The sequence below is a fragment of the Scyliorhinus torazame genome, chromosome 7, assembly GCF_047496885.1.
Source record: "Scyliorhinus torazame isolate Kashiwa2021f chromosome 7, sScyTor2.1, whole genome shotgun sequence".
NCBI lineage: Eukaryota > Metazoa > Chordata > Chondrichthyes > Carcharhiniformes > Scyliorhinidae > Scyliorhinus > Scyliorhinus torazame.
In genome coordinates, this window is record NC_092713.1 from 12,484,293 (window position 1) to 12,499,223 (window position 14,931).

Below are 14,931 nucleotides of genomic sequence, written 5' to 3' on the forward strand. Positions count from 1 at the left end.
ATAATAAGGAATTGCAGAAAGTGAATGCAAATTCAATCAACCTGCACCAGATAGAAAGACCATCAAAACTGATGGATTGTTGTGAAAAGCCACCTGGTTCACCATAACCTGCAGTGACATCGGGAGTGGCCCACATATAACTCTAAGCCATGGAACACGGCAGGTTATTACCATTTTCTGAAATGGTTCAGCAAATCTTTTAGACGTCAGGGCGCAATGGGGGAACGGTAAACGGAACCGCGTCCCAAGGGTAGCACTGCAATCAGGATGGCACGGTGGCACAGTGGTTAGCACTGCTGCCTCCACAGTGGCGGGAACCCGGATTCAATTTCAACCTCGGGTGAATGTGTGGAGTCTGCACGTTCTCCCCGTGTCTGCGTGGGTTTCCTCCGGGTGCTCCGGCCTCTTCCCACACTCCAAAGCAGGTTATGTGGATTGGCTATGGTAATTGTCCCCTAGTGCTCAAAGGTTAGTGGGCAATAAGCAGGCTTTGTAGAGACATTGGTGGTTTGACCACCTGTTGCGCGAGCTGAAGGAGCATTTACACATGTTGAGAAAAATGTAACCAAAACCCTTAACTGTTGAGATTGGCTCTTGCCACGGCAGCAGACAGGAAGGACAGCTCCATGGAAAGACCTACACATGTGGGGACGAAGCGTCGTAGCTCAGCTGTCAGTAATGCTGCCGCAGGATGCATTTCAATTGGTTTCTGGAGCCGGTTGAGAATCTTTCTCAAAGTGCTGAGTTTCCCGTGTGTATCAGTCACTGACTACGAAGAAAAAGTACAGAATTTCACTTGACCTATACCTGTCGGCCAAAGCCACCCTCAGACGAGCTCAGTCAAATGCATTCTTCTTTAACAAGCCGTGAATTTGTCACGGTTCATTCTTACTTGAATGGCTTTGCGAATATCGTCCTTCCGGAACTCCACAAAAGCTATCTCTTGATCAAGTAGTTTCATGTACGCTGAAGCTAGCGGTACTTTTTCTGGCAAGGATTTCCAGTCTGGGAACTGAAAACACAGTATTAACAATTCACAAATGTTCCGATAATAAGGGCAGGTAAAGTTGCCGCAGCCCTCGATGACCATCGGAGTTGAAAACAAAGGTGTCATCCTAGGTAAAGTGAAGTGTAAAGTTGTCATAGTCCCAGATGACCAGAGGCTGCTTTCCCCTTCGACGGGGAGAGCTGACTGCTGGTGATTTAACCTGAGGATCACCACACCTCAGGCGGGAGGGGGGGGGGGGGGGGGGGGAGGCGAGGTTGAGAAGGCGGAGTCTTCATTAATGAGAATATTAGGATAAGACCACACTTGTCAATGTCTGCCAATAATGCCATTGACGCCTTCCCAGACCCAACCTTTATTTCTTTAATGTCCAACTACCCACCCACTTTATCGTTCCACAATTATTTCCCTCTTCTTTGTAGCCGATCTTCCCATTTGTTCATCACACGGCTCCGCAATATTTGATTCCCTGACAAACCTGTGACCTCTACCATTTAGAACAAGGGGGGGATTCCCCGTAGCCCAACGACGAAATCAGAGATCAGGCGGAAAGTGGATTCTGACTCAGGAATCGGGGGCGCCGCCGGTCCACCATCCCCCCCCCCCCCCCCCCCCCCCCCCCCAAACCTGCATCATTGTGATGCATGCAGCCCACCCACGATGCTCCGCCCCCGATGGGCCGAGATCCCGACGGAGTGGGCCATGTATGGTCTCAATGGTAGGGAACCCGGAGTGCCGGATGCGGACTGTGTCCAATGCCACCAAACCCGTCTGGGATCCGTGCCGCTGGCCGGAGGGGGGCTTCTGCTCGGGGGGACTGGTGGGGGGTGGCCAGGGGATGGGCTGTGCGGTCGTCGGGTTAGGGTCCGATCACGGCCGGCACCATGTTTTACGATGTGACCGGCGCAGGTCATCAGCCGCGTGCATGCGTGGCCTGGGTCCTGGCTATTCTCCGGCCATTTTTAGCGCGTCCCACGGTACCGGAATCGGCGAGGGGTTCGTCCGATTTTCCTGTCGTGAAGCTCCCGTGGATTCTTCGTTCGAGCCAGCACTCAGCCTCAGAAATGGAAAATCCAGCCCAGGGTTTTTCAAAGCGTGGGCCATGACCCGTGTGTGGGTCACAGGGTTAAGGGTCGCGGTGTTTGTGCGTCCAGTCTCAGCTCTGGATTTCCGGGTCCTTCTTGTTTCCTGTCATTTATCATTCTGCTCCCTTGCTCAGGCCTCAAGACAGAATTTAAGGTAAAGTTTCAGATGAAGGATTTTGTTTTGCAAAAACCTCCCTGGCTTTCCTCATGGTAAAGCAGGAATTTTTTTTTTAATTGTAGAGTACCCAATTCACTTTTTCCAATTAAGGGGCAATTTAGCGTGGCCAATCCACCTACCCTGCACATCTTTGGGCTGTGGGGGCGAAACCCACGCAAACGCAGGGAGAATGTGCAAACTCCACACAGACAGTGACCCAGAGCCGGGATCGAACCTGGGACCTCGGCTCCGTGAGGCGGCAGTGCTAACCACTGCGCCACCCTGCTGCCAAAGCAGGAGTTATAACTGCTGTGTTTTAAAGACGACAGCTTCAGTTGAAAAGTCATTGGACAGGATTTTGGGTTTGAATCCAGGCACACGTCCACCCTCTCATTCTGTTACGAGTGATCCCATGGTGCTGTGCTGAAGACACACCAGCAGTGTGGTTATCACCTTGAGCACTGGCTGGTATTTACCCGGGAATTGCAACTTGGACAGGATATTTTAATTATTTGTAACCTTTTCCTGGAGCTGAGTTGTGTGTGAACATTCGATTCAGGACCAGAGAACATCATTATTGAGGGAATAATGATCTCAACAAACAGATGACACCTCATTTCCGTTCCCTCCACATTTAGATTCTGTTATGAAGAGTTAACTTTAACAGGCAACATGTACAGACTGGTTAGAATTTGAAAACCTCTCCCGTCCAGGATTAGGAAGACTGGAAAGTAGGAACAGAAATAAACTGTTCTTCCTCATGACTGGTCTGTAGTTCGACTCCATCAAGTCATCTTTGTTTTATAATCCTTAAAAAAACCATAAGACACAGAAGCAGAATTAGGCCATTCGGCCCATCGAGTCTGCTCCGCCATTCAATCCTGGCTGATATTTTCTCATCCCCATTCTCCTGCCTTCTCCCCATAACCCCTGGTCCCCTTATTAATCAAGAACCTATCTATCTCTGTCTTAAAGACACTCAGTGATTTGGCCTCCACAGCCTTCTGTTGCAAAGAATTCCACAGATTCACCACCCTCCGGCTGAAGAAATTCCTCCTCATCTCAGTTTTAAAGGATCCTCCCTTCAGTCTGAGGCTGTTCCCTCTAGAACATAGAACATTACAGCGCAGTACAGGCCCTTCGGCCCTCGATGTTGCGCCGACCTGTGAAACCACTTTAAAGCCCATCTACACTATTCCCTTATCGTCCATATGTCTATCCAATGACCATTTGAATGCCCTTAGTGTTGGCGAGTCTACTACTGTTGCAGGCAGGGCATTCCACGCCCTTACTACTCTTTGAGTAAAGAACCTACCTCTGACATCTGTCCTATATCTATCTACCCTCAATTTAAAGCTATGTCCCCTTGTGCTAGACATCACCATCCGAGGAAAAAAGCTCTCACTGTCCACACTATCCAATCCTCTGATCATCTTGTATGCCTCAATTAAGTCTCCTCTTAACCTTCTTCTCACTAATGAAAACAGCCTCAAGTCCCTCAGCCTTTCCTCATAAGATCTTCCCTCCATACCAGGCAACATTCTGGTAAATCTCCTCTGCACCCTTTCCAATGCTGCCACATCCTTCCTATAATGCAGCGACCAGAATTGCATGCAATACTCCAAATGCGGCCACACCAGAGTTTTGTACAGCTGCAACATGACCTCATGGCTCCGAAACTCATCCCTCTACCAATAAAAGCTAACACACCGTACGCCTTCTTAACAATCCTCTCAACCTGGGTGGCAACTTTCAGGGATTTATGTACATGGACACCGAGATCTCTCTGCTCATCCACACTGCCAAGAATCTTACCATAAGCCCAGTACTCTGTCTTCCTGTTATTCCTTCCAAAATGAATCACCTCACACTTTTCTGCATTAAATTCCATTTGCCACCTCTCAGCCCAGCGCTGCAGCTTATCTATGTCCCTCTGTAACTTGTAACATCCTTCCGCACTGTCCACAACTCCACCGACTTTAGTGGCATCTGCAAATTTACTCACCCATCCTTCTACGCCCTCCTCCAGGTCATTTATAAAAATGACAAACAGCAGTGGCCCCAAAACAGATCCTTGTAGTACACCACTAGAAACTGGACTCCAGTCTGAACATTTCCCATCAACCACCACCCTTTGTCTTCTTCCAGCTAGCCAATTTCTGATCCAAACTGCTAAATCACCCTGAATCCCATGCCTCCGTATTTTCTGCAGTAGCCTACCGTGGGGAACCTTATCAACCGCTTTACTGAAATCCATATACACCACACCAACTGCTTTACCCTCATCCACCTGTTTGGTCACCTTCTCAAAGAACTCAATAAGGTTTGTGAGGCACGACCTACTCTTCACAAAACCGTGTTGACTATCTCTAACCAAATTATTCCTTTCCAGATGATTATACATCCTCTCTCTTATAAACCTTTCCAAGATTTTGTCTATAGTTACCGGGGTTGTCTCTACTCCCCTTCTTGAACCATGGGCAGGATCCTCTGCCGGGTCGGAGAATCGCGGGGGGCTGGCGTGCATCCCGCCCCCGCTGGTTGCTGAATTCTCCGGTACCGGATATCGGGAATCGCGGCGCGCCGGTTGGCGGGCCCCCCCGGCGATTCTCCGGCCCGCGATGGGCCGAAGTCCCGCTGCTGGAATGCCTGTCCCGCCGGCGAGAATCAAACCACCTCTCTTACCAGCGGGACAAGGCGGCGCGGGCGGGCTCCAGGGTCCTGGGGGCAGTGCGGGGTGATCTGGCCCTGATGGGTTCCCCCACGGTGGCCTGGCCCGTGATCGGGGCCCACCGATCCGCAGGCGGGCCTGTGCCGTGGGGGCACTCTTTTCCTTCCGCCTTCGCCACGGTCTCCTCTGTGGCGGAGGCAGGAGACCCCCTCCACTGCGCATGTGCGGGGATGCCGTGAGCGGCCGCTGACGCTCCCGCGCATGCGCCGCCCGGCAAAGTCATTTCCGCGCCAGCTGGCGGGGCACCAAAGGCCTTTCCCGCCAGCTGGCGGGGCGGAAATCAGTCCGGCGCGGGCCTAGCCCCTCAAGGTGAGGGCTCGGCCCCTCGAGATGCGGAGACTTCGCACCTTTGGGGCGGTGCGATGCCGGACTGATTCGCGCCGTTTTTGGCGCCGGTCGGCAGACATCGTGCCATTTGCGGAGAATCCCGCCCAAGGGGACAACATTTGCTATCCTCCAGTCTTCTGGCACTTTGTCTATTCCTGTAGACAAAGATGACTTAAAGATCAAAGCCAAAGGCTCAGCAATCTCCTCCCTAGCTGGTTCTAGACTCTCCTACAAGTGGAAACATCTTCTCCACGTCCACTCTATCCAGGCCTCTCAGTATCCTGTAAGTTTCAATAAGATCTCCCCTCATCCTTCTAAACTCCAACGAGTACAGACCCAGAGTCCTCAACAGCTCCTCATACGACAAGCTCTTCATTCCAGGGATCATTCTTGTGAACCTCCTCTGGACCCTTTCCAAGACCGGCACATCTTTCCTTAGATACGGGGACCAAAACTGCTCACAATACTCCAAATGGGGTCTGACCAGAGCCTTATACAGCCTCAGAAGTACATCCCTGGTCTTGTATTCTAGCCCGTTTGACATGAATCCTAACATTGCATTTGCCTTCCTAACTGCCAACTGAACCTGCACATTAACCTTAAGAGAATCATGAACAAGGACTCCCAAGTCCCTTTGTGCTTCTGATTTCCTAAGCCTTTCCCCATCTAGAATATAGTTCATGGGCGTCATTCTCCGACCCCCCAGAGGGTCGGAGAATGGCCGTTGGCCGCCGTGAATCCCGCCCCCGCCGGTTGCCGAAGTCTCTGAAGGGAGAAAAGTCGGAGGGGCGTTAATGTCGCCGCTGCCGCGGAGAATGTCACGGGTCTGCGCAAGGCAGCCGATTTTGGGCCTGCCGATATTCTCCCTTCCGGATGGGCCGAAGTCCCGTCGACGTGATGACCGTTCACGTCGACGTAAATTAAACCTCCTTTTCATCGGCGTGACCCGGTGCTCCAGGCTCACGCCGACCAGCGTGGAGGTGAGTGATGGCCTGAGGGGTTGGCTCTGGGCAGGCAATGGCGTGGCCGCAGTCTGAATGCGTGAGGAGAGGTGTGTCTCGGGTTGTGTGTGTGTGTGCGGCGGGAGGGGGGGGGGTGGTTAGAGTAGGCTGGGCTCCGGGGGAGTGCCGGGAGGGGGTCCGTGCCGGGGAGGTGGATGGGGGGTCCGTGCCAGGGTGGAAGTTGGGGGGGTCCGTGCCGGGGTGGAGGTTGGGGGGTGGTCCGTGCCGGGGGTGGAGGTTGGGGGGGGGGGTCCGTGCCGGGGGTGGAGGTTGGGGGGGGGTCCGTGCCGGGGTGGAGGTTGTGGGGGGGTCCGTGCCGGGGTAGAGGTTGGGGGGGGGTCCGTGCCGGGGTAGAGGTTGGGGGGGGGGTGGTCCGTGCCGGGGTGGAGGTTGGGGGGGGGGTCCATCCCGAGGAGAGGGATGGGAGGGCAAGTGAGTTGGTCCACCTGACCAGGTGCCAGCCTCCAACATTTGGACCCATGCGGTCCATGCCACCTGGCTGGGGGGAGGAGGGGATATGGGCAATGATGACATGTCGTCGTTCCCCTACCCCCCACCAGGCCGTCATGTTTTCAGATCATCCAGTGATGTTGGCCGCCGTGGTGGCAGCCGCTCATGTCTATGTTGCCCTGGATGAGGAGGAGGAGGAGGAGGAGGAGCGTGCCAGAGAGGCGGCGCAGGCTGCCGCAGAGGGGCAGGCGGCAGCCGCCCAGGCTGGAGGGATACCTGACCGACAGGACGAGGAGGGGGAGGAGGACGTCGCGGCCCCACGGCAACGGAGGCACCCGAGGGCTTCCCGTGTGTACCGGCCCCGGCAGTCATACCAGGACCTCACGGACCGGTAATGCAGGAGGAGACTCCGGATGAGCAGGGAAACCGTGGCACACATCTGCCACCTGCTGGCACACCTGTCACCGCGTGGCACTGGCGGGGGACACCCTCTCCCCGTGTCCGTCAAGGTTACGGTGGCCCTGAACTTTTATGCAACGGGGTCATTCCAGGCACCGAGTGGGGACCTGTCCGGCATATCGCAGACATCGGTGCACCGGTGCATCCGGGCAGTGACAGATGCCCTATATGCCATGGCGCACCGCTACATCCGCTTCCCCGTGGACCGGGCCAGCCAAGATGCCCGGGCCGTGGGCTTCTCTGCCGTGGCCGGGTTCCCCATGGTCCAGGGCGCGATCGATGGGATGCACGTCGCCGTGCGGCCACCTGCAGATAACAGGGCCGTGTTCACTAATAGGAAGGGGACCTATTCGATGAACGTACAGGTTGTCTGCGACCACCGCATGATGATCCTGCACGTCTGCGCCCGTCACCCAGGCAGTGTACACGACTCATTCGTGTTGTCGCGGTCATCCATCCCCGGCATGTACGAGGGACGCCATCCCCGGCTGAGGGGCTGGTTGCTCGGCGACAGGGGCTACCCATTGCGATCGTGGCTGATGACGCCTATACGGAGGCCACGCAATGAGGCGGAGAACCGCTACAATGATGCCCATGTAGCGACAAGGGGAGTGATAGAGAGGTGCTTTGGTGTGCTGAAGATGCGTTTCAGCTGCCTGGACCTCTCTGGGGGCGCCCTCCAGTATCGGTCAGATAGGGTCGGCCGCATCATTGTGGTGTGCTGCGTCCTGCACAACATAGCCCAGCAGAGGGGCGATGTGCCGCAGGCAGAGGAGGGCGGAGTGGAGGAGCAGCAGGAAGAGGCCCAGTCCTCCCCAGATGAGGGGGATGGGGGCAATGGTCAGGGCAGACGGGGTAGTCACAGGCGGGTGGCTGTCCACCGTTACCGGCTGGCCCAGCGGGCACGGGACAGACTGATAGACGCCCGCTTCACTGACTAGATGGGCGTGGGAATCAGGTAGTATGGCCACAGACCGCACACCATGGCAACAGCCGACCACCCACACCCCCCACCCATCCACCCACCCAGCACCCTCACCCCCCTCCCCAACCCCACCCACCCCACCCGCATGCACACCCCCCCCCCCCCATTGCCGATCCACCTGCGGCACAACGGGCCGGGCTCACACAGTTGTGGGTGGACGCGTGTCTATCGCAGGCCATGGAGGATGATGACAACCCGCCCTGCGGTGAGCTCCTGGCTCTACATCGTTGGACTATGTCTGACCCATGGCCACAGTACCACCATCCACCCGGACCATCCCTGCATGCGGCTGTGACACTGCAGCGCACGGTCCCGTCCTCTGCCCGGGGCATGTTGATGGCGGCCCAGGGGGAAGGGGGCAGACTCACCTGGGGCTGAGGTAAGACCACCCCTCACACACACACTTACGCTCAACGTACATGACACCCCCGCACACTTTGGACAGAGCACAAAGGCAGCTTCGGTAGGTGTAACATTGACTTTAATAACCAAAGGAGTTCATGCACGTGCCCTAGCCCCTAAAACTCATCTGTGCCCTGCACCCGTGCCAACTTACTCAGTGTCTAATTGTTTGGCCTTACGGGCCCTTTGACTACGTCTACGTGGTTCCCCAGACGGTACAGCAGAACTGGAGGTGGACTCCTGTGATTCCTGCCCTCTGACACTGGATCCCTTTGGCGGCCGTTTCCTGGGGCGCCCTGGCCTAGATGGGCCAGGCTGCGGCCCGGGCGACTGGGATGGCGAGCTGCCAGCCTGTCCTGCCCGTTGCCCACCCGATGCACCTGGGACGGAAGGGGGGGAGTCCGAGGTGTCGCGGTGTACCGGGACCTCCCCTACAGAGGGAGCCGGGACGGACCACACCATCTCCTCCTCCCTCGGGGCGCCCGATGGCCCCCAGGCTTCTACATGGGTGGGGGATGCGAACGGACTGGCCATCCGACGCCCCCCTGACATCTGGCACTGCCAGTCCTGGAGGCCCGTGCTGGTATCGACTGGGGTCTGCAGGTTTGCAGCCATGGAGCCCATGGGGTTGGCAAACCCTGTCTGTGACAGTGCGACGCCGGCTCGCACATGGCCACTGGCGCCGATGCCCTCAGCGATGGCCTGCAGAGACTGGGCCATGGCCTGCAGAGACTGGGCCATGGCCTGCTGAGACTGGGCTATGGCGTTGAGCGCTTCTGCCATCTGGCGCTGGCACTGGCTCATGGCCTCCTGTGAGAGGGCAGCCATTTCCTGGGCCACAGACGCCGCCTGCACGGAAGGCCCCAGGCCTCGCAAACCGTTCCCCATGTCTGACACCGTCGCACCCATTGCCTCCACCGCGGACGCCACCCGTGCGGTGTCGGCCTGGGTGGCACGCATGACCGGCACCACTCCCAGCTCCTGGACGCGGGTGGACTCCTCCACCTGCGACCGCAGCCGCCGCAAGCCGCCCGTCACCCTCTTCGTTCGTCTCCGGGTCGGTGGTTGCATCGGATCTATGTGTGGGTGTGGTAACTGCAGGAACCCGGGATCCATCTGGGCGGCAGATGTTCGCTTGGGCTGGGCTGCCCTCCGACCGCCCGCTCCCTCTGCTGCTCCTACCTCCACCTGCTGTACCGGGACGGCTGTGTTGTGCGCACCAGTGAGTGTACCAGACGCCTCATTACTAAAGTGCCCAACCGTGGTGAGTGTTTCTGCGATGGTGGAGGGTGTTGGTGACAGCAGTGGCGTTGTGTCGTGCTCTTCGTCCCACTCTGAGTCCATGGCACTTTGGGGTGGGGGTTCGTCTCCACCCATCCACTCTGAGTCACTGTCCGGTATTTCGTCTTCCTGGGTAGTGCTGTCCCGGGTAGGGGTGTCCTGGGTAGTGGTGTCCTGGGTAGTGGTGTCCTGGGTAGTGGTGCCCTGGGTAGTGGTGTCCTGGCTCGGATGTGACGGGGGCCTGTGGCTGCCCCCCTCATCGCTGGGTGGTCGCTCCCGCACGTGACAGGGGTGTCGTCTCCGTCTCCCGTGGTGTGCGAGGGGCATCCTGCGGGCGTCGCATGCTGGAGGGTCCGGGTCTCTCCGTCTCCCGTGGTGTGCGAGGGGCATCCTGCGGGCGTCGCATGCTGGAGGGTCCGGGTCTCTCCGTCTCCCGTGGTCTCCGAGGGGCATCCTGTGGGCGTCGCATGCTGGAGGGTGCGGGTCTCTCCGTCTCCTGTGGTCTCCGAGGGGCATCCTGCGGGCGTTGCATGCTGGAGGGTGCTGGTCTCTCCGTCTCCTGTGGTCTCCGAGGGGCATCCTGCGGGCGGTCTGCATCTGCGGGGATGGGTGCCTGGACGTTTGGTCCTGCGATACACAATGAAGCATGCATGGTTAGACATCAGGCAGTGATCAGGTGATACGGGGGAGGGGGATATAGGGGAGGGGGGATATGGGGACGGGCTGTCGGTTGCTCACTTGCTAGTACGCCCCCGACCTCTGCATCAGCAACCTCCCGGTCCTCAGGTCCACCAGCCAATTCCAGGGCCCTTTCCTGGTGTTCGGTCAGTGGCCTCTCATCAGCGGGCCCTCCTCCAGTCCTCACATGCTCCCTATTGTTGTGTGCGCGCTTCTCCTGTGGGGGGGGGGGGGGGCAGCGGTAAAAGGCAACAGTGTTAGGCAGGTATATGAATGCACGCCATCGGTTGCGCGTGCATTGCAGAGGTTAAGGTTAGGGCTGGATTCACTTGGGGATATGGGGGAGGGGGGGATATGGGGGATATGGGGGAGGGGGGATATGGGGGATATGGGGGAGGGGGGGATATGGGGGAGGGGGGATATGGGGGAGGGGGGATATGGGGGAGGGGGGATATGGGGAGGGGGGGATATGGGGGATATGGGGGAGGGGGGATATGGGGGAGGGGGGATATGGGGGAGGGGGGATATGGGGGAGGGGGGATATGGGGGAGGGGTGGATATGGGGGATATAGGGGATATGGGGGAGGGGTGGATATGGGGGATATAGGGGATATGGGGGAGGGGGGATATGGGGGAGGGGGATATGGGGGAGGGGGGGTATGGGGGATATGGGCGAGGGGGGATATGGGCGAGGGGGGGATATGGGGGAGGGGGGATATGGGGAGGGGGGATATGGGGGATATGGGGGAGGGGGGATATGGGGAGGGGGGATATGGGGGAGGGGGGATATGGGGGAGGGGGGATATGGGGGAGGGGGGATATGGGGGAGGGGGGATATGGGGGAGGGGTGGATATGGGGGATATAGGGGATATGGGGGAGGGGGGATATGGGGGAGGGGGATATGGGGGATATGGGCGAGGGGGGATATGGGGGAGGGGGGATATGGGGGAGGAGGGATATGGGGGAGGGGGGGATTTGGGGGAGGGGGATATGGGGGAGGGGGGATATGGGGGAGGGGGGATATGGGGGATATGGGGGAGGGGGGATATGGGGGAGGGGGGATATGGGGGAGGGGGGATATGGGGGAGGGGGGATATGGGGGAGGGGGGATATGGGGGAGGGGGAATATGGGGGAGGGGGGATATGGGAGATATGGGGGAGGGGGGATATGGGGGAGGGGGGATATGGGGGAGGGGGGATATTGGGGAGGGGGGGATATGGGGGAGGGGGGGATATGGGGGAGGGGGGATATGGGGGAGGGGGGGATATGGGGAGGGGGGGATATGGGGGAGGCTCACCCTGCCTGCTCTGACGAGGTTGTTCACCTGCTTGTGGCACTGGGTGCCTGTCCGTGGTGTCAGGGCCACAGCGGTGACGGCCTCTGCCACTTCCCTCCACAGACGCCGGCTGTGGCGTGGGGCAACTCTGCGGCCGTGCCCGGGGTACAGGGCATCCCTCCTCTGCTCCACCGCGTCCAGGAGCGCCTCCACATCGCGTGACTCGAACCTTGGGGCTGAGCGACGGCCAGCCATCCAGTCGGGTGTTGCGGTCGGGTGTTCTGGTCGGGTGGGGGGGAGCAGCGCGACCTTATGAGCCGTCACGCCGTGCAGCGCGTATGACGCTGCACGGCGTGAACCACTGCGCAAGCGCGGATCCCGTTACGTCGCTGCTAGCCCATTTCGGGCCGCAGACTATCGACCCATTTTTCCGACGTGACGCAAGTCGGATTTGCGCCGTTTTTTGCGCCGATCGGCGGACTTTCCGCCGATAACGGAGAATTTCGCCCCATGTCTCCATTCTTCCGACGAAAGTGCATAACCTCACACTTTCCACATTGTATTTCATCTGCCACTTCATTGCCCACTCTCCAAGCCTGTCCAAATCCTTAAGCAGCCTGCCTGCTTCCTCATTACTACCTGTCCCTCTGCATATCTTTGTATCATCTGCAAACTTAGCACAGTGCCCTCAGGTCCTTCTTCCAGATCGTTAATGTATATTGTGAAAAGTTGTGTTCCCAGCACAGACCCCTGAGGCACACCACTAGTCACCGGCTGCCATCCTGAAAAAGACCCGTTTATCCCCACTCTCTGTCTTCTGCCAGTCAGCCAATCCTCTATCCATGCCAGTATCTTACCCTGAACACCATAGTTGTTTAATTGGTTTGACAGTCTCCTACATGGCACCTTGTCAAAGGCCTTCTGAAAAACCAAATAGATGATGTCCACTGGCTCTCTTTCGTCTAACTTCCTTGTCACCTCCTCAAATAATTCAAACAGATTTCTCAGACATGACCTCCCCGTGACAAAGATGTGCTGACTCAGTCCTATTTCATTATGCACTTCCAAGTATTCCCACAATCTCGTCTTGAATAATGGACTCTAAAATCTGACCAATGATCGAAGTCAGGCTTACTGGTCTATAATTTCCCGTCTTCTGCTTCCCTCCCATCTTTACCGGGGTGTTACATTAGCCGCTTTCCAGTTCTCTGGGACGCTCCCTGCTTCCAGTGATTCCTGAAAGATCATCACCAATCTCCATAATCACCTCAGCTATTTCCTTTAGAATCCTGGGGTGTAGTCCATCCGGTCCAGGTGACTTATCCACCTTCAGACCTTTCAGTTTCCCCAAAACCTTCTCCTTAGTGATGGCCACTACATTCACCTCTGCCGCCTGATTCTCTGAAAGTTCTAATATATTGCATAGAATCCATACAGTGCACGAGGCCATTCGGCCCATATAGTTTGCACCGACCTCCAAAAGAGCACTCTACCTGGGCCCACGCCCCCACCTCATCTCCGTAACCTCACTTAACTTTCACATCTTCGGACACTAAGGAGCAATTTTTTTTGGAATGGCCAAACCACCGAACCCACAAATCTTTGGACTGTGGGAGGAAACTGGAGCACCCGGAGAAAACCCACGCAGACATAGATAATAGATACATAGAAGATAGGAGCAGGAGGAGGCCTTTTGGCCCATCAAGCCTGCTCCGCCATTGATCACGATCATGGCTGAGCATCCAACTCAATAGCCTAATCCTGCTTTCTCCCAATAGCCTTTGATCCCATTCTCCCCAAGTGCTATATCCAGCCGCCTCTTGAATCATAGAATCATAGAACTTACAGTGCAGAAGGAGGCCATTTGGCCCATCGAGTCTGCGCCGGCTCTTGGAAAGAGCACCCTACCCAAGCCCATACCCCCACCCTATCCCCATAGCCCAGTAACCCCACCCCAACACTAAGGGCAATTTTGGACACTAAGGGCAATTTTTTAGCATGGCCAATCCACCTAACCCGCACATCTTTGGACTGTGGGAGGAAACCGGAGCACCCGGAGGAAACCCACGCACACACGGGGAGAACGTGCAGACTCCGCACAGACAGCGACCCAAGCCGGGAATCGAACCTGGGACCCTGGAGCTGTGAAGCAATTGTGCTAACCACTATGCTACCGTGCTGCCCATATATTCAAAGTTTTAGCATCAAATACTTCCTGTGGTAATGAATTCCACAGGCTCATCACTCCTTGTGTGAAGAAATGTCTCCTTCTCTCTGTCTGAAATGGTTTACCCTGAATCATCAGACTGTGACCCCTGGTTCTGGACACCCATCATTGGTAACATCTTCCCTGCATCTACCCTGTCTAGTCCTGTTAGAATTTTATAAGTCTCTATGAGATCCCCCCTCATTCTTCTGAACTCCAGCGAGAACAATCCCAACCTAGTCAATCTCTCCTCATAAGACAGTCCCACCATCCCTGGGATCAGTCTGGTAAACCTTCGCTGCACTCCCGCGAGGAGAACGTGCAAACTCCATACAGACAGTCACCCAAGACCAGAATTGAACTCTGGTCGCTGGCGCTGTGAGGTAGCAGTGCTAACCACTGTGCCACCGTGCTGTTATTAAGAATGACACAAGTATACTAGGTTAATCGCAGTGTTGTCACAAAGGGAGGGAAACAAATCTGGTGTTCATCTTTCCAAATTCATGTGGACTTATTCATAATTGACAAGGTGCAGGCCACTTAATTATTTCAGTCTTGATTCTTCGAATGGACAAATGCTTAACTGACAGTTAATTCTACTCATCAATATGCATAAAATAAATCAAAATATCTTACTACTTAAACCATAATTTATAATTTTCCATTTAATATCACCATCATCTACAACTAACTGAATCTGATCTAAAAGATCACAATTTCCAAAGTTGAAAATGGATAGAATGTGTGACGGGAAGTAAAAGTAGATGCTGGATGGAGTACACAATTCAAGGGAGAAATGATAGATTTGAAAAACAAAGTGGCCAAATCCAGCCCAAATCTGAAACGAATTTCAAATGTTGTTAATGTTGTTAATGAAAGGGCTTT

At 56.1% G+C, this 14,931-nt stretch overlaps 1 protein-coding gene across 1 annotated transcript in view; it reads right to left on the reverse strand.

Annotated features, from left to right (window-relative positions):
- The window catches only part of LOC140426035 (vitellogenin-like), a 122,336-nt gene that overhangs the window by 45,900 nt on the left and 61,505 nt on the right, over nucleotides 1-14,931 (reverse strand). The window contains exons 16-17 of the mRNA XM_072510334.1: nucleotides 893-1,012; nucleotides 580-769 (exon numbers count right to left, since the gene is read on the reverse strand). Of these exons, the coding sequence (XP_072366435.1) occupies nucleotides 580-769; nucleotides 893-1,012 (310 nt within the window). The remainder of the gene's footprint in view (nucleotides 1-579; nucleotides 770-892; nucleotides 1,013-14,931) is intronic.